Source organism: Lagenorhynchus albirostris, chromosome 13 (genome assembly GCF_949774975.1).
Source record: "Lagenorhynchus albirostris chromosome 13, mLagAlb1.1, whole genome shotgun sequence".
NCBI classification, from domain to species: Eukaryota; Metazoa; Chordata; class Mammalia; order Artiodactyla; family Delphinidae; genus Lagenorhynchus; species Lagenorhynchus albirostris.
This window is the reverse complement of record NC_083107.1, coordinates 42,741,846-42,765,521: the sequence shown is the minus strand read 5'-3', so window position 1 is coordinate 42,765,521 and position 23,676 is coordinate 42,741,846. Positions and strand designations below refer to the sequence as shown.

Genomic DNA, 23,676 nt, shown 5'->3' with positions numbered 1-23,676 from the left:
TGAGAGCATAATTTCATTATTAGGAGCTTATTGATTTCAATGGTATGTCCTGTATAGTATGATTATGGAAGATAATAGCTGAAATATAAGCTATTTATTCTATAAATAGCTTATATTAATTCTATAAGTTGCTTATATTAAATATAAGCAATTAATTTCTATTGTCATATATTATTATTGTTATTTTAAATAAGCAATACAAATAATTACCAAGAGTCATTTCTAGGTAAAATTGTGCTTTTTTGGTGGGGCTGATTCCCTAAAAGAAGAAAAAGTTAAAAAGACCATAGTTACAAAGATAATAGCTTAGAACATTTTTTAAAAGTTATAGATCTTAATAAACTTATTTGTACTTCTTGATGAACTAGAATAGTGAAAAATAAGTGTTTCAGTTGACTTGATATTCTTCTGTATGGTCTTTGGTTTTGAACAGGTGTATTACCTGACTGCTTAACAGATGGTTCTGATGTGGTCAGTGACCTTGAACAGGAAGAGATGAAAATCCTGAGAGAAGTTCTTAGGTATGCTTCTTTAATTATTTTTTGAATGGATCATTAGTAATATTACAATATTATCTGCATATGTGCTTTTTACTCAAAAAATACTGTGAACTAGTAAAATATCTAAATTCTCTCCTAAAGACGATGAAAATGATTTATCATTTTATTTGTTTATAATTATGTATATATTACATTTCTTAATGGACAGAAACAATTATTTTCAGATGACTCATACCAGATCAGCGCAGATGGGAGGGTCTTCCTCCACTCCCATCATGGGAATAGGAAACTAGCCACCAATGGGAACAAGATGCAGTAGACCCAGCCTGATGCCTGGAAGGGCTGTAGTGGCCTGAGATAAGCAGGAAACTCCTTGGCTTCTGGATCTGGGTATTAGAGGAGGCTTATGCCAGGTGTCTCACAGTAGGAGGTTGAATATCCAGACTCCACAGACCAAATAGCTGACTCTTTGCTGGTCTCTTTCTTGCCTCAGTTACGTGATTCTCAGCCAAATGCCTGGCATGGAATGTGCAGCCCACTAAAGGGGCATTTCCCCTCTTGGGCCTGTTGTCCCCTGACCCCTATGGGAGTTTTAGAAGGGAGGGGCAATTGAAGCACTTAATATTTAAATCTATGGGAATGTATAGGTTTAAGGCAAAAGGATACCTGCAGCTATTTGTGTCCCCTGCAGAATGGGGCCTTGGCATTTGGTGGCCCTGGCTCTCCACTCTAACCACATACATGACCGTCTTCTAGCATCCTGTAGTCCTCCCACCTACCCAACTTGTCCCCAGTTCCAAAGCAGGAGGGAGGTTAGGCAGGATGGTGGTTAGGAGGATGGGCCTAGTGGGGGACTGTGGAAGGAGCTGTAGGACTTTGTGCTGCATTTCAGGAGATTTGAGTGGTTGTGGGGAGGGAGGCAAGTTTGCGGGTAAAACCCGGCCTTTCCTGCCAGGTCCTCCTTTCCATGGCGAGGGCAAATGGGAGCCTGAGACAACACACAACGCTCTGCGTTGAAAGATTTGAAGAGTTCAGGATATTTGGTAATAGGTTTAGAGGACTGTCAGTTTTGACTTGTACTGGTTGCTTCTTGGTTGATTGGTGGTTTGAAAACTGGTCAGCATTGTGCTTTTAGATTTTACTGTGTTTTCTACGAGCTTCTGGGGGTGGTGTACTACTGTATAAGCAGTGGAGCTTAATCATGAACATGTATGAGAGTTGAATTGGCTATTTTCCTAAATCAGACTTCCCTCAGTGAGCAGTTTACAAAAGCTGATAGGGCTTTGGCATAATGGCATCAGGAGAGCTGTGTGGTAGCTCAGATGCCATGGAAAAACTAGAATGAGGGGAGAAATGGATCTTAGGAGGAATGTAACTGATCAGTCTAAAGAGAGAGATCGAAGTCCATATTCATGAGATTTGCCATTCATATTTGGGTTTAGGATTTCAAACCTGTTGATCTTTGTTCAGCTAGGGGTCCTTCACATCTCCAGAGGAAATAGGTAAACCTGTATTTTATGTGGCTAACTATATTATGCTGTTTATGCCTATGTATGTCTTTCTCAGTTGATTGTAAGCTGCTTTAAGTTAAGCCTGATTATTTCCATCTTTGTTTCCAAAATTTCTTGCACATATTGTAAGCTTAGGTTAGCATGTTTCTTGTTGAATATTTGTTCTTTGACCAAAAGAGAAAGTTTACTTTTCTACTTTATTTTTGTATATTTCAGAAAATCGAAAGAAGAATATGACCAGGAGGAAGAAAGAAAGAGTAAAAAGCAGGTGCCTACAAAACATATTAATATAATAGAAATATTTCATTGCTGTTATCCCTTAGGTTTACACCTGGGTTTTCTATTAAAGTTTAAGCTTAGGTGGAACGACACAGTTCCTCAGAGTATTTATATTTTCTTGGCAATTCTGAGCATTTATACTTAACTTTATAACTTTATTCACTTTATAATTCATCCAGCGACCTACCTTTTAAATTCCCGATAAAGAATGAGATTGTTCACTCCAAAAAAACTGTATGTAATACCATTCAGATTTTGGGGAATTTTTAATAGAAATTCCCCTTAATTTTATGAATAAAAGAGGATTAAGAAAAACATTTTACTTCCCCACTCACCTTGATTCCTTTACTATTTTGAAACACCATCTGCAGCTAATACTGAGGGTCCCTTGTAGACTTTAACACTGCCAGCTTGAAGCAGAATGATTCAGTTTCACATTTCCTGGCATACTCCTCTTTCATTAAGAACTGTTTCCATAAAGGGCCTAATCTTTCCTAAGGATCAATTAAACATGTATCTGGCTGAGGTGAGGGAAGATAATATTTATTTTTTCCTCCCCCCTTTTCTAGCTGCTTCTCTTTCCACATTTTCTCAAATCTCCCTGAAGGGAGAGTGAAACCTAATATAAACTAATTCTCAGTTGCTTGAAAGTCATTTTCCTTTTTTTCCTTCAATGACTGTGATACCTGCTTGTATCATTTACTATATTTGAAAAAACCTATTTTACTCCAAGGTAACCAATGAAGAGCAAAAGAGAGATGTTTTAGGATTTAGAGGGGATTTATGTATCTTTGAGTAAATCTCCTTTTAGTAAATGGAGGTGAAATTCATAGATAATAATATTTTTTAATGTAGGAGTATAGAACAGAAACTCGTTCAAAACTGCTCTCAGAAGACAGTAGTACTGGGAATTCCCTGGTGGTCCAGAGGTTAAGACTTCGCACTTCCACGGCAGGCGGTGCCGGTTTGATCCCTGGTTGGGGAACTAAGATCCCACAGGCCGGGCGATGTGGCCACAGACACACACACAAAAAGACAGTAGTATTGACTTTCTGATTTATATATAAACTATATCAGGCTTCTTGAATAATAATATGTTTTGGGGCGTATGGTTTTTTTAGACTTCTTTTAATGGAAATTTTCAAGCACACAAAAGTAGAGCTGGTAATAATTTCAGTCTTCATGTTTCCATCACTCAACATATAGAGACTTATGATTTAGGTATTCATGAATTACCTGAAAAGTTACATGTGATTGGATTTTCCTGTTTTTAAGGAAAAATGAAGTATCAGTTTACTTGGTTCTTTCCAAGATTTAAACGATCTCTTTGGTTTAAATATAGTATCCCATTTTAGAAATGGAAATACAGGCATATCTCAGAGATGTTGTGAGATCGGTTCTAGACTATTGCAATAAAGCGAAGATGGCAATGAAATAAGTCACAAAAGTATTTTGGTTTCCCAGTGCATATAAAGGTTATGTTTACACTATACTGTAGTCTATTAATTGTGCAGTAGCATTATGTCTAAAAAAACAATGTACATACCTTCATTAAAAATTATATTTATTGCTGGGACTTCCCTGGTGGTCCAGAGGTTAAGACTTTGCACTTCCACTGCAGGGGCCGCCGGTTCGATCCCTGGTCGGGGAACTAAGATCCCACATGCTGTGTGGTGCGGCCAAAGAGGAAAAAGAAAAATATTATTTTATTGCTAAAAAATGCTAACCATCATCTGAACCTTCAGCAAGCTGTAATCTTTTTGCTGGTGGAGGGCCTTGCCTCGATGTCGATGGCTGCTGACTGACCAGGGTGGTGGTTACTGAAGGTTGGGGTGGATGTGGCAGTTTCTTAAGATAAGACAACAATGAAGTTTGTCGCATTATTTGACTCTTCCTCTCATGAACAATCTCACAGTAGCATGAAGTGCTGTTTGATGGCATCTTACCCACAGTAGAACTTCTATCAAAATTGGAGTCAATCTTCTCAAACCTGGCTGCTACTTTATCAACTAAATTTGTGTAATATTCTAAATCCTTTGGTGTCATTTCAATAATCTTCACAGCATCTTCCCCAGGAGCAGATTCCATCTCAAGAAACCACTCTCTTTGCTCATCCATAAGAAGTAACTCCTCATCCATTCAAGTTTTATCATGAGAATGCACCAATTCAGGCACATCTCCAGGCTCCACTTCTAATTCTGGTTCTCTTGCTGTTTCCTCCACATCTGCAAAACTTCCTCCACTGAAATCTTGAAGCCCTCTAAGTCATCCATGAGGGTTGGAATCAATTTCTTCTAAATTCCTGTTAATGTTCATATTTTGACCTCTTTCCATGAATCATGAATGTTCTTAATGGCATCTAGAACTGTGAATCCTTTCCAGAAGGATTTCAATTGACTTTGCCCAGATTCATTGGAGAAATCATCATCTGTGGCAGCTATAGCCTTACGAAATGTATTGCTTAAAGAATGAGACTTGAAAGTTGAAATTACTCCTTGATCCATGAGATGTAGAACGGATGTTGTGTAGCAGGCATGAAAACAACATGAATCTTGTTGTACACCTCCATCAGAGCTCTTGGGTATCCAGGTGCATTGTCAATGAGTAGTTAATATTTTGAAAGGAATCTTTTTTTTCTGAGGAGTAGATCATAACAGTGGGCTTCAAATATTCAGTAAACCATGTTGTAAACAGATGTGCTGTAATCCAGGCTTTGTTGTTCCACTGATAGAGCACAGGGAGAGTAGATTTAGCATAATTCTTAAGGGCCTTATGATGTTCAGAACAGTAAATGAGTATTGGCTTCAACTTCAAGTCACCAGCTGCATTAGCCCCTAATAAGAGAACCTGTCCTTTGAAGCTTTAAAGCCAGGCACTGACTTATCCTCTCCAGCTAGGAAAGTCCTATATGGCCTCTCCTTCCAGTAGTAGGCTGTTTCATTTGCATTGAAAATCTGTTGTTTAGTGTAACCACCTTCATTAATTTTGTTAGTGAGATCTTCTGGATAGCTTGCTGCAGCTTCTGCATAAGCACTTGCTGCCTCATCCTGTACTTTTGTGTTACAGAGACAGCTTCTTTCCTTCAGCCGCATGAACCACCCTCTGTTAGTTTCACACTCTTCTTCTGCATCTTCCTCACATCTCTCAGCCTTCATAGAACTGAAGAGAGTTAAAGGCTTGAACTGAAGAGAGTTAAAGGCTTGCTCTGGATTAGGCTTTGGCTTATGGGAGTGTTGTGGCTGGTTTGATCTTTTATCCAGACCACTAAGAGTTTCTCCATATCAGCAATAAGGCTGTTTCACTTTCTTATCATTCATGTGTTCACTGGAGTATCACTTTTAATTTCCTTCAAGAGCTTTTCCTTTGCATTCACAACTTGGCTAACTGTTTGGTACAAGAGGCCTAACCTTTGGCCTATCTCAGCTTCCTTTTTTCTTAACATCATTATTGGAGTGTAATTGCTTTACAATGGTGTGTTAGTTTCTGCTGTATAACAAAGTGAATCAGCTATACATATACATATATCCCCATATCTCCTCCCTCTTGAGTCTCCCTCCCTCCCACCCTCCCTATCCCACCCCTCTAGGTGGTCACAAAGCACCGAGCTGGTCTCCCTGGGCTATGCGGCTGCTTCCCACTAGCTGTCTACTTTACGTTTGGTAGTGTATATGTGTCCATGCCACTCTCTCACTTTGTCACATCTTACCCTTCCCCCTCCCTGTGTCCTCAAGTCCATTCTCTAGTAGGTCTGCGTCTTTATTCCCGTCCTGCCCCTAGGTACTTCGTGGCCACTTTTTTTTTTTTTTTAGATTCCATATATATGTGTTAGCCTATGGCATTTGTTTTTCTGTTTCTGACGTACTTCACTCTGTATGACAGACTCTAGGTCCATCCACCTCACTAGAAATAACTCAATTTCAATTTTTTTTATGGTTGAGTAATATTCCATTGTATATGTGCCACATCTTCCTTAGCAATTCACCTGTTGATGGACACTTAGGTTGCTTCCATGTCCTGGCTATTGTAAATAGAGCTGCGATGAACATTGTGGTACATGACTTTTTGAATTATGGTTTTCTCAGGGTATATGCCCAGTAGTGGGATTGTGGGTCATATGGTAGTTCTATTTTTAGTTTTTTAAGGAACCTCCTGTTCTCCATAGTGGCTGTATTAATATACATTCCCACCAACAGTGCAAGAGGGTTTCCTTTTCTCCACACCCTCTCCACATTTATTGTTTGTACATTTTTTGATGATGGCCATTCTGACTGCTGTGAGGTGATACCTCATTGTAGTTTTGATTTGCATTTCCCTAAAGATTAATGATGTTGAGCATTCTTTCATGTGTTTGCTGGCAATCTGTATATCTTCTTTGGAGAAATGTCTATTTAGGTCTTCTGCCCATTTTTGGATTGGGTTGTTTGTTTTTCTGATATTGAGCTGTATGAGCTGCGTGTAAATTTTGGAGATTAATCCTTTGTCAGTTGCTTCATTTGCAAATATTTTCTCCCATTCTGAGGGTTGTTTTTTTGTCTTGTTTATGGTTTCCTTTGCTGTGCAAAAGCTTTGAAGTTTCATTAGGTCCATTTGTTTATTTTTGGTTTTATTTCCATTTCTCTAGGAGGTGGGTCAAAAAGGATCTTGCTGTGATTTATGTCATAGAGTGTTCTGCCTATGTTTTCCTCTAAGGGTTTTATAGCGTCTGGCCTTAAATTTAGGTCTTTAATCCATTTTGAGTTTATTTTTGTGTATGGTGTTAGAGAGTGTTCTGATTTCATTCTTTTACATGTAGCTGTCCAGTTTTCCCAGCACCACTTACTGAAGAGGCTGTCTTTTCTCCATTGTATATTCTTGGCTCCTTTATCAAAAATAAGGTGACCATATGTGTGTAGGTTTATCTCTGGGCTTTCTATCCTGTTCCATTGATCCATGTTTCTGTTTTTGTGCCAGTACCATACTGTCTTGATTACTGTAGCTTTGTAGTATACTCTGAAGTCAGGGAGCCTGATTCCTCCAGATCCGTTTTTCTTTCTCAAGATTACTTTGGCTATTCGGGGTCTTTTGTGTTTCCATACAAATTGTGAAATTTTTTGTTTTAGTTCTGTGAAAAACGCCATTGGTAGTTTGATAGGGATTGCATTGAATCTGTAGATTGCTTTGGGTAGTATAGTCATTTTCACAATGTTAATTCTTCCAGTCAAAGAACATGGTACATCTCTCCATCTGTTTGTATCGTCTTTAATTTCTTTCATCGGTGTCTTATAGTTTTCTGCATACAGGTCTTTTGTCTCCTTAGGTAGGTTTATTCCTACGTGTTTTATTCTTTTTGCATTGGTAAATGGGAGTGTTTCCTTAATTTCTCTTTTAGATTTTTTATTGTTAGTGTATAGGAATGCAAGAGGTTTCTGTGCATTAATTTTGTATCCTGCTACTTTACCAAATTCGTTGATTAGCTCTAGTAGTTTTCTTGTAGCGTCTTTAGGATTCTCTATGTATAGTATCATGTCATCTGCAAACAGTGACAGCTTTACTTCTTCTTTTCCAATTTAAATTCCTTTTATTTCTTTATCTTCTCTGATTGCTGTGGCTAAAAATTCCAAAGCAATGTTGAAAAATGGTGAGAGTGGGCAACCTTGTCTTGTTCCTGATCTTAGAGGAAATGGTTTCAGTTTTTCACCATTGAGGACAATGTCGGCTGTGGGTTTGTCATATATGGCCTTTATTATGTTGAGGTAAGTTCCCTCTGTGCCTACTTTCTGGAGGGTTTTTTATCATAAATCGGTGTTGGATTTTGTCGAAAGCTTTTTCTGCATCTATTGGGATGATTATATGGTGTTTATTCTTCAGTTTGTTAATATGGTGTATCACATTGATTGATTTGCATATATTGAAGAATCCTTGCATTCCTGGGATAAACCCCACTTGATCATGGTGTATGATCCTTTTAATGTGCTGTTGGATTCTGTTTGCTGGTATTCTGTTAAGGATTTTTGCATCTATGTTCATCAGTGATATTGGCCTGTAGTTTTCTTTCTTTGTGACATCTTTGTCTGGTTTTTGTATCAGGGTGATGGTGGCCTCGTTGAATGAGTTTAGGAGTGTTCCTCTCTCTGGTATATTTTGGAAGAGTTTGAGAAGGATAGGTGTTAGCTCTTTTCTACATATGTGATAGAATTTGCCTGTGAAGCCCTCTGGTCCTGGGCTTTTGTTTGTTGGAAGATTTTTAATCCCAGTCGCAATTTCAGTGCCTGTGATTGGTCTGTTTGTATTTTCTATTTCTTTGTGGTTCAGTTTCACAAGTTTATGCATTTCTAAGAATTTGTCCATTTCTTCCAGGTTGTCCATTTTATTGGCATATAGTTGCTTATAGTAATCTCTCATGATCCTTTGTATTTCTACAGTGTCAGTTGTTACTTCTCCTTTTTCATTTCTAATTCTATTGATTTGAGTCTTCTCCCTTTTTTTCTTGATGAGTCTGGCTAATGGTTTATCAATTTTGTTTATCTTCTCAAAGAACCAGGTTTTAGTTTTATTGATCTTTGCTATTGTTTCCTTCATTTCTTTTTCATTTATTTCTGATCCGATCTTTATGATTTCTTTCCTTCTGCTAACTTTGGGGTTTTTTTTTTTTGTTATTTCTCTAATTGCTTTAGGTGTAAGGTTAGGTTGTTTATTTGTGATATTTCTTGTTGCTTAAGGTAGGAGTGTATTGCTGTAAATTTCTGTCTTAGAACTGCTTTTGCTGCATCCCATAGGTTTTCGGTTGTCATGTTTTCATGTCATTTGTTTCTAGGTATTTTTTGATTTCTTCAGTGATCTCTTGGTTATTAAGTAGTGTATTGTTTAGCCTCCATGTGTTTGTATTTTTTACAGATTTTTTCCTGTAATTGATATCTAGTCTCATAGCATTGTGGTCAGAAAAGATGCTTGATACGATTTCAATTTTCTTAATTTTACGAAGGGTTGATTTGTGACCCAAGATATGATCTATCCTGGATAATGTTCCATGAGCACTTTAGAAGAAAGTGTATTTTGTTGTTTTGGGATGGAATATCCTATAAATATCAACTAAGTCCGTCTTGTTTAATGTATCATTTAAAGCTTGTGTTCCTTATTTATTTTCATTTTGGATGATCTGTCCATTGGTGAAAGTGTGGTGTTGAAGTCCACTACTATGATTGTGTTACTGTCGATTTCCCCTTTTATGGCTGTTAGCATTTGCCTTATGTGTTGAGGTGCTCCTATGTTGGGTGCATAAATATTTACAATTGTTATATCTTCTTCTTGGATCAATCCCTTGATCATTATGTAGTGTCCTTCTTTGTCTCTTGTAATAGTCTTTGTTTTAAAGTCTATTTTGTCTGATATGAGAATTGCTACTTCATCTTTCTTATGACTTCCATTTGCGTGGAATATCTTTTTCCATCCCCTCACTTTCAGTCTGTACGTGTCCACAGATCTGATGTGGGTCTCTTGTAGACAGCACATATACAGGTATTGTTTTTGTATCCATTCAGCCAGTCTATGTCTTTTGGTTGGAGCATTTAATCTATTTACATTTAAGGTAATTATCGATATGTATGTTCCTATTACCATTTTCTTAATTGTTTTGGGTTTGTTTTTGCAGGTCTTTTCCTTCTCTTTTGTTTCCTGCCCAGAGAAGTTCCTTTAGCGTTTGTTGTGAAGCTGGTTTGGTGGTGCTGAATTCTCTTAGCTTTTGCTTGTCTGTAAAGGTTTTAATTTCTCCATCGAATCTGAATGAGATCCGTGCTTGGTAGAGTAATCTTGGTTGTAGGTTTTTCCGTTTCACCCCTTTAAATATGTCCTGCCACTCCCTTCTGGATTGCAGAGTTTCTGCTGAAAGATCAGCTGTTAACCTTATGGAAATTCCCTTGTATGTTATTTGTTGTTTTTCCCTTGCTACTTTTAATACTTTTTTCTTTGTATTTAATTTTTGATAGTTTGATTAATATGTGTCTTGCTGTGTTTCTCCTTGGATTTATCCTGTATGGGACTCTCTGTGCTTCCTGGACTTGATTAACTATTTCCTTTCCCATATTAGGGAAGTTTTCAACTATAATCTCTTCAAATATTTTCTCAGTCCCTTTCTTTTTCTCTTGTTTTTCTGGGACTCCTATACTTCGAATGTTGGTGCATTTAATGTTTTCCCAGAGGTCTCTGAGACTGTACTCAATTCTTTTCATTCTTTTTTCTTTATTCTGCTCTGCAGTAGTTATTTCCACTATTTTATCTTCCAGGTTACTTATCCGTTCTTCTGCCTCAGTTACTCTGCTATTGATTCCTTCTAGAGAATTTTTAATTTCATTTATTGTGTTGCTCATCATTGTTTGTTTGCTCTTTATTTCTTCTAGTTCCTTGTTAAACGTTTCTTGTATTTTTTCCATTCTATTTCCAAGATTTTGGATCATCTTTACTATCATTATTCTGAATTCTTTTTCAGGTAGACTGCCTATTTCCTCTTCATTTGTTAGGTCTGGTGGGTTTTTACCTTACTCCTTCATCTGCTGTGTGTTTCTCTGTCTTCTCATTTTGCTTAACTTACCATGTTTGGGGTCTCCTTTTCGCAGGCTGCAGGTTCGTTGTTACCATTGTTTTTGGTGTCTACCCCCAGTGGCTAAGGTTGGTTCATTGGGTTGTGGAGGCTTCCTGGTGGAGTGGACTGGTACCTGTGTTCTGGTGGATGAGGCTGGATCTTGTCTTTCTGGTGGGCAGGACCGAGTCTGGTGGTGTGTTTTGGGGTGTCTGTGACCTTATGATTTTAGGCAGCCTCTCTGCTAATGGGTGGGGTTGTGTTCCTGTCTTGCTAGTTGTTTGGCATCAGGTGTCTGGCACTGTAGCTTGCTGGTTGTTGAGTGGAGCTGGGTCTTGGCGTTGAGATGGAGATCTCTGGGAGAGCTCTCGCCGATTGATATTACGTGGAGCTGGGAGGTCTCTGGTGGGTCAATGTCCTGAACTCGGCTCTCCCACCTCAGAGGCACAGGCCTGACACCCGGCCAGAGCACCAAGACCCTGTCATCCACACGGCTCAGAATAAAAGGTAGAAAGAAAGAAAGAAAGAAAGAAAAATATAATAATAATATAAAATAAAGTTATTAAAGTAAAAAATAATTTTAAAAAAAGTAATAAAAAGAAAGAGAGAAGAGAGCAACCAAACCAATAAACAAATCCACCAATGATAACAAGTGCTAAAAACTATACTAAAAAAAACCCCCAAAAAACGGACAGACAGAACCATAGGACAAATGGTAAAAGCAAAGCTATACAGACAGTCACACACAGAAGCATACACATACACACTCAGAATAAGAAAAAAGGGAAAAAAAAAAATCGTTGCTCCCAAAGTCCACTGCCCCAATTTGGGATGATTCGTTGTCTATTCAGGTACTCCACAGATGCAGGGTACATCAAGTTGATTGTGGAGATTTAATCCACTGCTCCTGAGGCTGATGGGAGAGATTTCCCTTTCTCTTCTTCTTCTTTTTTTTTTTTTTTTTTTTTTTTTTTGCGGTACGCGGGCCTCTCACTGCTGTGGCCTCTCCCGTTGCAGAGCACAGGCTCCGAACGCGCAGGCTCAGTGGCCATGGCTCACGGGTCCAGCCGCTCTGCGGCATGTGGGATCCTCCCAGACCAGGGCACAAACCCGTGTCCACTGCATAGGCAGGCGGACTCTCAACCACTGCGCCACCAGGGAATCCCTACCTTTCTCTTCTTTGCTCGCACAGCCCAGGGGTTCAGCTTTGGATTTGGCCCTGCCTCTGTGTGTAGGTCGCCTGAGGGCGTCTGTTCTTTGCTCAGACAGGACGGGGTTAAAGGAGCAGCTGATTTGGGGGCTGTGGCTCACTCAGGCCGGTGGTTGGGGGGAGAGAGGGGCACGGAGTGCGGGGCGGGCCTGTGGTGGCAGAGGCTGGAGTGATGTTGCACCAGCCTGAGGCGCGCCGTGCGTTCTCCCGGGGAAGTTGCCCCTGGATCACGGGACCCTGGCAGTGGCGGGCTGCACAGGCTCCCCGGAAGGGGGGTGTGGATAGTGACCTGTGCTCACACACAGGCGTCTTGGTGGCGGCAGCAGCAGCCTTAGCGTCTCATGCCCATTTCTGGTGTCGGCTCTGATAGCCGTGGCTTGCGCCCATCTCGGGAGCTCATTTAGGCGGTGCTCTGAATCCCCTCTCCTCATGTACCCGGAAACAAGGGTCTCTTGCCTCTTAGGCAGCTCCAGACTTTTTCCCAGACTCCCTCGCATCTACCTGTGGCGCACTAGCCCCTTCAGGCTGTGTTCATGCAGCCAACCCCACTCCTTTGCCCTCTGCACCCCTGTTGCTGTGCTCTCCTCCGTGGCTCCGAAGCTTCCCCTCTGCCACCCCCTATCTCCACCAGTGAAGGGGTTTCCTAGTGTGTGGAAACTTTTCCTCCTTCACAGCTCCCTCCCAGAGGTGTAGGTCCCATCCCTATTCTTTTGTCTCTGTGTTTTCTTTTTTCTTTTGTCCTACCCAGGTACATGGGGAATTTCTTGACTTTTGGGAAGTCTGAGGTCTTCTGCCAGTGTTCTGTAGCAGTTGTTCCACATGTAGATGTATTTCTGATGTATTGTGGGGAGGAAGGTGATCTCCATGTCTTACTCTTCTGCCATCTTGAAGGCTCTCCTATCTCAGCTTTCGACATGCCTTCCTCACTAAGCTTAATCATTTCTAGCTTTTGATTTAAAGTGAGAGACCCGTGATTCTCCTTTCACTTGAACACTTAGAGGTCACTGTAGGTTTATTAATTGGCCTAATTTCAACATTCTTGTGTCTCAGGGAATAGGGAGGTCTGAGGAGAGGGAGAGAAATGAGGGGACAGGTGGTCAGTGGAGCAGTTAGAGCACACACAACTTTCATCTATCAAGTTTCACCGTCTTACATGGGTTTGGTTTGTGGTGCCCCCAAACAGTTACAATAGTAACATCAAAGATTACTGATCCCTGATCACTATAACAAATATAATAATGAAAATTTGAAATATTGCAAGAATTACCAAAATGTGACACAGAGACATGAAATGAGCAATGCTGTTGGAAAAATGACGCTGATAGACTTGCTTGATGCAGAGTTGCCACAAACCTTCAATTTGTAAAAAAATGGAATGTCTGTGAAACACAATAAATTGAAGTGCAATAAAATGAGGTATACCTGTAAACCAGTTTGTGGTTGCTTCAGGCATATCATAGTAGTGGTATTATTATTGTATTTTTTAGATTATTTTAAGTGAAGAAGCACCTTAGTAATCAGTGATTTTATTTCTTTTAGAGTATTTCTTGGTGTCTTGGTCAAGGTCACATGAGTAGTAAGAGTGAAGCCTAGGTTTGAACTCACTTCTTTCTGAATCCAAAGTCTTAACCAAACTAGTTATTCTTAGCACTGCATGATTGGAAATGAGAATGTTTACCTACCTCAAAAGTAGAAGATAAAAAATGGTGGAAACATCTTAAAAACTTTGGAAAAATAGAATCTCTGATTTATTATCCATTCAGTAGACAATAATTTTTTAAACTAATGTGTATGAATCCCTTAAGTAGTGAATTATTCAGAATTAATCTAAAGTATTTTTTAAATTATATTGTTGATTCCTGAAGCTATCAGAGGCTAAAACAGAAGAGCCTCCGATGCATGCCAATGAAACTGCAAAAATGAATAATTCCCAAGGGAATGGTGAACATTTTGCACACCCACCCTCAGGTAAGGTTGAAATGTACTGAAATTTCTGAATAATATGAATACATAAACACTGTAAAGAGTGTGTTACTTTCTCATACATACTTCACCCTCAAAAAGTGGCCATTGGTATTTAATGTTCTTTGTGAATTTAGCTAAAGTGGTTGCTTGTAGGAGATAGCTGACAGAGAGGGCGTAGCCCCCAAATTTCTAAGTGAAGCTTGGAACCCAGAGCCGTGATCAAAATTCCTTGGGGAAGCCCCCAGGCTTTATGCCATGACTACAGCATTCAAGGTATGTTCACATAACATTTGGTACTCTCTTCCTTGACCATAATTACATGGTGTTTGAGAGTTAGAAGCTGAAGAGGGAAAGATAATATTTTCCTACTGAATTAAAACACAATTAGAAAACAACAGGTAGCCAATTTATCTAGAAGTTGTCAGAAACTATTGTTGAAACCAAAATTGATGAGAATCCTTGTGGGAAATGTTAGTGGATGATCTTGTTCACTATGTAGCGAATCATTTTCAATATATGTTTTCTGATTTCCTTTATAAGAAGACAGGTAATTCTGAAACAGAACTTGAATCATGATCATGAATTTACTTCATTTTTTTAATGGATTTCTATGGTTTTTAGGTGCATGTCCTTTTATCAATTAAAAAAACGCATAACTCTGTGAGGTAGATATTATGGTCCTTATTTTTCTTTTATTTTTTTAAAATAAGAAATTCAAGGAACTTGAATGAGGTCCAAAATCACTGAGCTCTTAAATAGTGAAACTGTGACTTACCTTGGTCTTCTGACTCCAAATCTTGTGTTTTTCTACACTTTGTAGAAGTTTTATAATTGAGATAGATAGGCTTGTTGTGTATCCAGTGTTTTAAGGATCTAAATGCTTAGTTGATAAAACAATGGGGCATATGAAACAGAAGCAGGTTTATGAAGTTATCTGGCTTTTTCCTTCCTAGCAAATCTAATAATTCCTTTTCTTTTTTCATATTCTGCAGGTTCTGAGTAGAATAACCTCATTTGAATTATGTCTGTGAAAGCACCTGCTTTAGATTTGTTTGAGTGCTTTTAAAATTTGCTGGCCCAAACTTAGCTTTTTGTTTTATATAGACCTAAGTACATATACTGTTCTAATCTTGTGTCTGACATAATTTGAATACATTTGCTTATCTGACTATTAAGTGAAACTATTATAGAAAACTTAATCTCAAGCCATTTGTAACTCAGTTATGCACATTAGCGGTAGAGAAACTGGCAGATAATTTCAAAAGTAATGATTTTAATTTTTAAAAACTATTCTATTTTTTTAGAAAAATGAGTATATCTGATATTACGGGCAATCACTGCATACAAAGTGCCCATGAGAAAGGCCTAATGTGGGAGGAATCATAAAGGTGTTTGACCTCCTGCTTATCCCTTTGCTCATGTCTTTCCCTGGTTCCTGCTGGAAATGGATAGCATCTGTTCTCAGATTGACGCAGGGTTGCCAGTGATGAGATGATCTTTCTTTAAGCTAGCTGGCTTTCCGATTCTCCATTCTTAGAAATCAGAGAAGTTAAGTATTTTGGCTTCAGGTACTTTTCTCTCTAGTTAGAATATAAAAGGTGTTCATAACCAACAAAGTCAAGGAACTGTCCAGACCAAGTACATGAATTGAATATAAATGCTTATGTGCCTGGGATTCCCCCCTCCGCAGAATTTTACTGTCTCGTCCCCAGCTCTGTGGTTCCATATTTGGGGGCTAAGCCCACTACTGCTTAAAGTCACCATCATATGAATGGCATGTTTAATTTTGTCTGCATATTTTGACCAACTTGTTGAAGCTCACCTTCATTTCTGTTTAAGTTAGTTCTGAGCTAGTTCCCTGTCTAGGTTGGTTGGAGTGTTAGCGGCAGCCTCATCTCTTCCAGGGAGACTTCCCTTTCTGTCCAAGAGCCTGGAGAGCTTTTTCTTCTTCTAACTTCCCTGGCACTGCAGTCAGTCCACTCACCCTGTGCTAAAGCAGTGATCCTTGAGCAAGTTTCTTGCTCCTGCAAAGTTCTATTTCTGGTTTTACCATGCTGGATTTTTAATCATTTAGAGACATGAATATCATGTTCTCCCATGATGCTTTTAGTTCTTGGCATTATTTTTATGTCTTTGCTTGTCTCACCAGCTGTCTTTCATAGTCCATGTATTACAGTGAAAATGTTTTATCTTAAAAAAACCCCACCTTATCTTACAATAAAAGATGTCTCAAAAGCAATTAGCATGTTAATCCTGTCTCTTGGCACAGTTACCAAATAACTGGAAGGTACTGAGTACTCATGTTATATCCGCTTCCAAGTTCTACTCACTGTATTTATTTATGTAGTTTTTTACATCTTTATTGGAGTATAATTGCTTTATAATGTTGTGTTAGTTTCTGCTGTACAATAAAGTGAATCAACTATATGTATACATATATCCTCATATCCCCTCCCTGTTGAGTCTCCATCCCACCCTTCCTATCCCATCCCTCTATGTCATCACAAAGCACCAAGCTGATCTCCCTGTTCTACTTACTTTAAAATCTTCATTTTTTAAATATGTTAGTAGGTTTATAGTTATCTTCAGTATGTACTACAAATTATTGATATTACTGGCACTTATTCCTCCAATACAAAAAATTATAGCTTATTACAGTTTTTGCCTGCAAGCAAAAGTTTGAAAGCCAATTACATTGTAAGTAAGGGATTTTAGTGCACTGTTTATTTGGCTTGTATGGCAACCTTGTATTACATTTTACTGCAGTTCTGATCTTTAGACAAGAATTATATCTTTTTGTAGCTATAGTACTAAACAGCAGGAGCTTGGTATTTATTTGTTGAAATGTCATTATTCGCAAGAACTGTAGTTCAAGCTCCTTGAGGACAGGGACCACATTTATTGTTCTCACCCAGTGCCTAGCACAATGTAGGCACTGAATCAATGCATGCTGAGTGAATGAGTATGAGAAAGACCAAAGTATTATTACCACTAGCTCATTTTGGTGAACCTAGTGTAATAACTTAATATTTCTTATAATATTCTAATTGGTCTCTGTCTGATTACTGCCAGAAGTTAAAGTGCATTCTGCTGATCAGTCAGTACAAACTTTGACAAGAAAGCTGGAAACGTTGCCTGAAAGTTCCTCCCTCCCACAAAAAGACCTGAAGATTCCTGGCTTTGAACATGCAAACATTGAGGGACCAATAGCAGTAAGTAAAAAATATTGCTTTTTAAGAACTATGAGCAAAATGATAAAGTACTATGAACAAACAATGTTAACAGCCATACACACTTGGCTTTTGTTGCGGTCTTGGACTCAAACTTCTAATTTAATCAGTCAGTGGGTATCTGTGCCACTTAACGCAGACTTGATTTTTCCTTCTCTTATTTGACCCAGAATTTATCAACACTTGGAACAGAAGAGCTCCGGCAACGAGAACACTATCTGAAGCAGAAGAGAGATAAGTTGATATCCATGAGAAAGGATATGAGGACTAAGCACATACAAAATTCGGAGCAGAAAGGAAAACCTGCTGGGGAGGTAGAGGTATGGCTAGCTCTAGTATGAGAAAATTTGCAAATCTACGGATGGGATTCTCAAAATCAACATATGTGCTCTTGTAGATCTATTCATATTAACCTCCTTGTTAGTGTAGCACCTGATAATAAGTCTTTTCTAGGCAGTGAGATGGTTGTGATAGGAGGATTTTGTGAAGTAGAAATGGTAGCAGTTTTATGATTCTTTACTTGCCCTGCTCTGAGCACTGAAGGGTCAGCCGTCTGTTTTACCTGAGCCTTTTGAAATATTTTATCATAGAGCAGCATCAGTACCCTAGCCACCACCTCTAAAAGGCTTCCCCAAGAAGAGATTTTTACAAAGAAGAGATTTAGGGAACTCAGTCCATGTGTGGCTTTTTTAAAAAATTTACTGAATGTTCTAATATTTGTTCAAGGCAGTATGTTAGGAATTTTAGAAAATGAACCCATCTTATTCTACTGTAGCCAATTTTTTTTCTTTTATTTTTTTTTAAGGAAATGACAGAGAAACCAGAAATGACAGCAGAGGAGAAGCAAACATTACTAAAGAGGAGATTGCTTGCAGAGAAACTTAAAGAAGAAGTTATTAATAAGTAATTTTAAGAACAATTTAGCAAAGCAGTTCAAAATTTCTTAAAAATAAATTATTTAATCCTTAAACAGAGCCTGTTAGTTTCAAATACTTGTGTTTGTAAATGCAAATATAACCTTATTGTTACTATTAAACATTTGAGGTAAAGGGTGGCGGGGAAGGCAGTTACTTATGCTGACCAGTTCAATACAAATTTCTGAATAATGTTCTCTCATGGAGAGAAGATATAGAAAGCTAACTGATAGTGCATTCATTCATTCATTGTTTGTGCTAAGCATTGTGTTGCATGCTAAGGATACAGTAGCCTAGTAGATCGACAGGGTCCCTACTTTCATGGGGCCAAGTGAAGAGCCAAGTGTTTGTTAGAAGGGAAAAGGGCAGTGTTTTATCATAAACAGGGTCCTGCGGCTGTCAGTATGGCTAGCATACAGACAGAATGAGGGGAGGGGGTTAGCACACAGAATTGGAGATAGGTAGGGTGCTGATTTGCAAGGCTTGTAGGGAATGTGAGGGTTTTAAACATTTTATAGTGGCAGTTGGAAGTCACTGAAAAGTTTTAAAGCAGGGAAGGTTCATGATGAAAATGTTCATTTAAAAAAGATGTGTGGCTGCTGTGTGGAAACTACGGGGTGAGTTAGAGTAGCTGTGGGTGAGCAGGTATATAGGGTGATCAGTCTAATGAAAAGAGTGGTTCTCTGGGGTGGTGGTGGACAGATTTTAGCATCCCACATCGAGGCAGGCGCAAACAGGACTTTGAAAATAGACGTGGGGATGTTAAAAATACTCTATTATTCTTTCTAGAAGAGCTACCATTAAAACAGATAAAGGAACAACTGCCTGAGCCTGTTGACCTGAATTCTGCCATGGGTGTAGGTCTTCTGTGTGTGAAGTGATCCCAGGTAGTGTTCTGTTGTCCATTTGCTAAAAAATAACCAGAAATAGTAGGAGAGAAACCTTCCTTTCAGAAGCTTCCTGTGTTGTGTCATCCCATAAGCACCCTCTTTTCTAGTTACGGGCCACTCCTGAGTTTAACTTACAATTCCATTTTATCTCCTTAAATCTATCGTTATAAACTTTTTAAAAGGGATACCAAAATTACATTAGTTCCAACTTTCAACGTGCAGAGAAAACTCAGCATCACTTTATATTTGTCACATTTTCATCACAGATGGACAAGTTGAAAAACTAGTGGTTAAAACACAGAAATCTGTTCATGTAGCTTTTTATTAAAAATAGTTTCTATATTGCATACATGTTTACAGATATAATTTTAAGAGAACCTCAGGCATACAAATGTGGGCTCCGGCTTGCTTCACTGAGTGAAGATAAAGATAAAAATCTTGATCTGCCTGAGGGTAGACATTTAAGACAGCAGCTAACGTGTAATCTTAAGTTAGTTATTCTTTCAAGGGTTATTTTTAAGTCTTGTTTTCGTATCATTGTGGGTGAGCATCTGTACCATGAAAAGTGTTTTCCTGTAATTCAACAAAACATTCACATTTCTGCTATAAGAAAAGTTTCTCCTATGATGATTTAAATGATTTAAAAGACTTGTGGCAGTTCTTCAGAAAGGAAAATTAAAGAAACTTCATAAGATATATAAAGATAATACTTCCTACTGGAACTTAAAATTACTTAATCAGGAAGAGTCAAGAGTAAATAGGGAAACGCTTTAGGGTTGGGCTTATTAGAGTCCAAGAGGAAATTTAATAAGAGCTAAGAAGAGTGAAGAGGCTTGATAAAATTTGCTTGAAAGAAAATGTATTCATATGGTAACTTTACTGATCTTGGTTTAAATCCTGATTCACTTGCCTTTATGAGGTGGAAGGTCTTTTTCAATATATGTACCTTTAATCAAAGAGGTGGTAGAAGCCCAATGCTGTGATGCTTTGGTGCTGGGACTTTTATGTGTCCAAGGCATACCTTCTATGTGCAATTGACCCTTGTTTAGAATTCTTTCATTCAGACGGGTGTATGACACAGTGGTCTATAATAAATATCTATGGATAACTTAGTGGCTTTAAAAAGATATTGTAAAATGGACACATCTCAAAATGGAGTTTACTTATATTTACAAGAAACCAAACAAAAGCAACAAACATAGAATTACAGGGTCACATTTTAATTCCTGAATTTTACAGGTCAGCATTAATATCACCACATGTATACAAATGGTGTAAAACAAGTACAGTGGTATTTTTAATACAAAATAAACATCTGTTTTATGGAAAAACTATACTTCGTATCTACACAGACAGCCCATCTTCCAAACAATAGCCAAAATTAAAATTAACTACAAAATCTCCAAAACAGGGGAAACTGCTTCAGTTTAAGCTATTCCAGGAAAAATGGACCCGTAACACATTACAAGGGTGATCTGAAGGCTGTAGCTGGAATTACTATTTTTAGTTTTTTGGTTTTTTTCTTCCCAATGCATTAAATTGTAGTTTGGGGGATGTTTTTCTCACTTCAGCATCTCAGATCATAGATGAGCAAACTAACATTAAAATATTTACAGTTAACTTGCTGTTCTAAAAATAAAACCTCTTAACTGTTTGCCTCAGTTTATTATTTTATATTCATTTACGTACATGGAATGTGCTTTTATTCTTAAAAAAAAAAGCAGCTTTCATATTACACCCTTGTTAGTTCTTGGAAAAGCTTCATGTGCTGCATACTCTGACACTGAAGTAACTTCTTGGATCAAAATGGCCTGTAGATATTAAATGCCACTTAATTCAGCACTATTCTTTGTATGTTAGTCTTTACAAATTACACTTTAAAACTTGCCTGCAGCTCTGGAGAGAGACAACTTTATTAACAAAGCAGAAAGTGACTTCAAAGTATCTTCCACAAAAGATTGTACTGGTAGGCAGTTGAAAACATTCTGTTCAGTCCACTCCCATTTCTAGAGAAAATCATTCTGGAATACTACCATACTGATTCTTGGCATCTGTTATCTGTAAAAGTGCTGATTTTAAAGTTATATTAACAAAACTGCCCATTTTGAATCCAGCTTGTTTGTTTTCATCAAAATACACATTGAAAGTTCCTGGTGTAGAAAACTCAACATGTGCTGTAATACAGGGTGTATTTCCCTCTACCTACCAGTAAGGCTGAATTTCTGTTATATCTTCAAAGAAATGGTCCCAACAGCTTAACTTCATTTTTTATGATAGTTGAACTTGTTTTCCATAAAAATTTCTTTTAAAAAGAGGCAACTGATTAAAAGAACAACATGGCCAGCACCATTATACAAGTAATGTTATTGGGTTTGCAACTGAAGTTTTATAACTGTTTCTAAATCAGAAACCCTCCTGGAGCAACCCTGCATTAATATTATTTTATCAACTTTGTCCCTCCCCTAAACCGTCCCAAAACCTGAGAGTTCCCTTGCTGAGAAGCTATCTCCCAGGTTCTGGTTACTAACTTTTTTTTTGACAGCCTGAAAGGCAAACCCATTAATTACTAGCAAGTGATCAAGTTCCTGGGAAGCCTGGTTTTTTTTTTTTTTACAGAGCTAAACTCTCCTAGCTGATATACTGAGTGTCTTTTGCTATTCCTTGTATATTTATAAGTTCAAGTGAGAAAGCTTTCTGATTCAGATTTTCAGCTCACTGAACAGCTGCAGCATTTTTGTACAACCACATGTTGAGGGTCCCCAGTAAATATTTTATGAGCCAAGACGAGGTCTCTTCCTGGGAGATGTTTCTTCTTCTTCATCTTCCTCTTCATCATCTGGATAATCCACTAAACCAACCAAACTTCCCTAATGAAGAATAAAAAAAAAATTAACATATGTAACAACAGAAAAAGCTAATTAGTACAAATGTAGTCACTTTTAAAGGTATTAGAAATCATTTTTCTAAACTAACCACATGTATCTGAAACAGATATATTTGAATTTGATAAAGGAACTGCTTGAAATTATGAACAGTTAGTAATAAGTACAACTGTTGGTATTCTTAGTTACCCTCAACTTTTTTATGGGATTTTTAATGATACCTCATAATTCAACTCAGCAAAATTTCACTGTGGAAAAATATCTCCAAACAGTAGGACTCACAAAGAATCATGACATTTGGAGCTAGAAGGACCTTGGAGATGAACTAGTTCATTTCTCTAACCTTACACGAGATGATAGCCAGCCAGTGACAAAAAGGTGCCTTTTAGTCTGTGTGTGTGTGTGTGTGTGTGTGTGTGTGTGTGTGTATATATATATATATATATATATACCTCATGTATATATTTCATCACTAAGTACACATCATTGTTTTTTCTGCTTTTTGAAGAATAATTTTAAATGGCTGATGATAATAAACACATGAAATGGTTCCTAAAAACTAATGACAAAAATTTAGGACTATCTCTCTCTACCCAGAAGAAAAGGATCAGATATTTCAGGTGTTCGGCCTTTTATAAGTAATGGACCCCTTTGCAAATCCTATTAAAGCTCTGGACACTTTACCCAGACAATTAATATGTCCTCAGGTCTGCATTAATTTGAACCAATTCCATGAAATCTGTACACATACCTTACAGGTTAAGAGAGCTACTGTAAACACTGCATCTAGTTCAAACCCTTAAGACCTCTAGGGGATAAGCAAGTACAATTGAAATGAGTCATATTTCAAACCTAAGTAGCTTCATACCTAAAGAATCCAGGCATCTAGCATTAACACTTTACCAGAATATAACTGAAACACTAATATTAATCAGCAAAGGGCTCTGAGCAGCTAGAAACAGTTATCAGAAAGTCTGTGAATCAAATAAAACTTAATAGTTAAGTGAGAATCTTTCTGCTTCTTTCTCAGCTTAACACACAAACTGTAAGCTGGATAAGCAAGAAGTAGTGTGGCTGAATTTAAAACAAAACGTAAAGCACTTGGCACAGTGCTTGGTATGTAGTTACTATTCAGTAATTGCTATTAGCTACTATTACTGTTATCATTATTTGTTATTTGGTTTCTAAGCCAAACAAGTTGGACGAAAGGAAGTAGAAGACATAATTACAGCATAAAAAGGCACCAGTCTGATATTCACACAGCAAATTAAGGAAAGTTTTACTTTTAATCCTATATATCATAATGTACAAACATTTCAGTTCCAAATGGTTAACATTTAAAATAATTTTTGGCATAAGATCAATAAATATTCTGACACTCGGCTACACAATTTAGTTTTCAATTTTACCTCTATTATCTATACATAAATATACCATAAACAAACTCATATTATACATTTAAAAAATCATGTTTACCATACAAAGAATAAAAATACAAAATATGAAATATTGGAAGTAAAAGGAACTATAAATCCACAGGTGCACACTGTGAGGAATTTGATAGGTTCCAGACTTTTAATATATAACTATAAATGTATTGCTTTTAAACAAATATCAGCTTTCAGTGTTAGTACACAAAGTTCTATTTCATTCTTTTAAACTCTAGTATTCCATGGTACGGATACACCGCCAAAGTTAAATTCCTTGTTGGACATTTAGATTGCTTTCCCAGGCATTATATTCT

The 23,676-nt window shown here is 37.7% G+C and overlaps 2 protein-coding genes across 6 annotated transcripts in view; one reads left to right on the top strand and one right to left on the bottom strand.

Moving 5' to 3' along the window:
- CFAP36 (cilia and flagella associated protein 36) overlaps positions 1-20,691 on the top strand; it is a 35,138-nt gene extending 14,447 nt beyond the window's left edge. The window contains exons 5-11 of one of the 2 annotated variants that reach the window (XM_060170124.1): positions 434-521; positions 2,228-2,279; positions 13,917-14,019; positions 17,089-17,228; positions 17,417-17,566; positions 18,052-18,149; positions 18,950-20,691. In XM_060170124.1, coding sequence (XP_060026107.1) covers positions 434-521; positions 2,228-2,279; positions 13,917-14,019; positions 17,089-17,228; positions 17,417-17,566; positions 18,052-18,149; positions 18,950-18,989 — 671 coding nt within the window. In that variant the 3' untranslated portion in view covers positions 18,990-20,691. Of the gene's footprint in view, positions 1-433; positions 522-2,227; positions 2,280-13,916; positions 14,020-17,088; positions 17,229-17,416; positions 17,567-18,051; positions 18,217-18,949 lie in introns of those variants that run through there. The other variant, XM_060170125.1, reaches the window with a different exon arrangement.
- Positions 20,250-23,676, bottom strand: part of PPP4R3B (protein phosphatase 4 regulatory subunit 3B) — a 61,176-nt gene continuing 57,749 nt past the window's right edge. For all 4 annotated transcript variants that reach the window (XM_060170120.1, XM_060170121.1, XM_060170123.1 and 1 more), the window contains one exon: positions 20,250-21,917. In XM_060170120.1, coding sequence (XP_060026103.1) covers positions 21,822-21,917 — 96 coding nt within the window. In that variant the 3' untranslated portion in view covers positions 20,250-21,821. The remainder of the gene's footprint in view (positions 21,918-23,676) is intronic.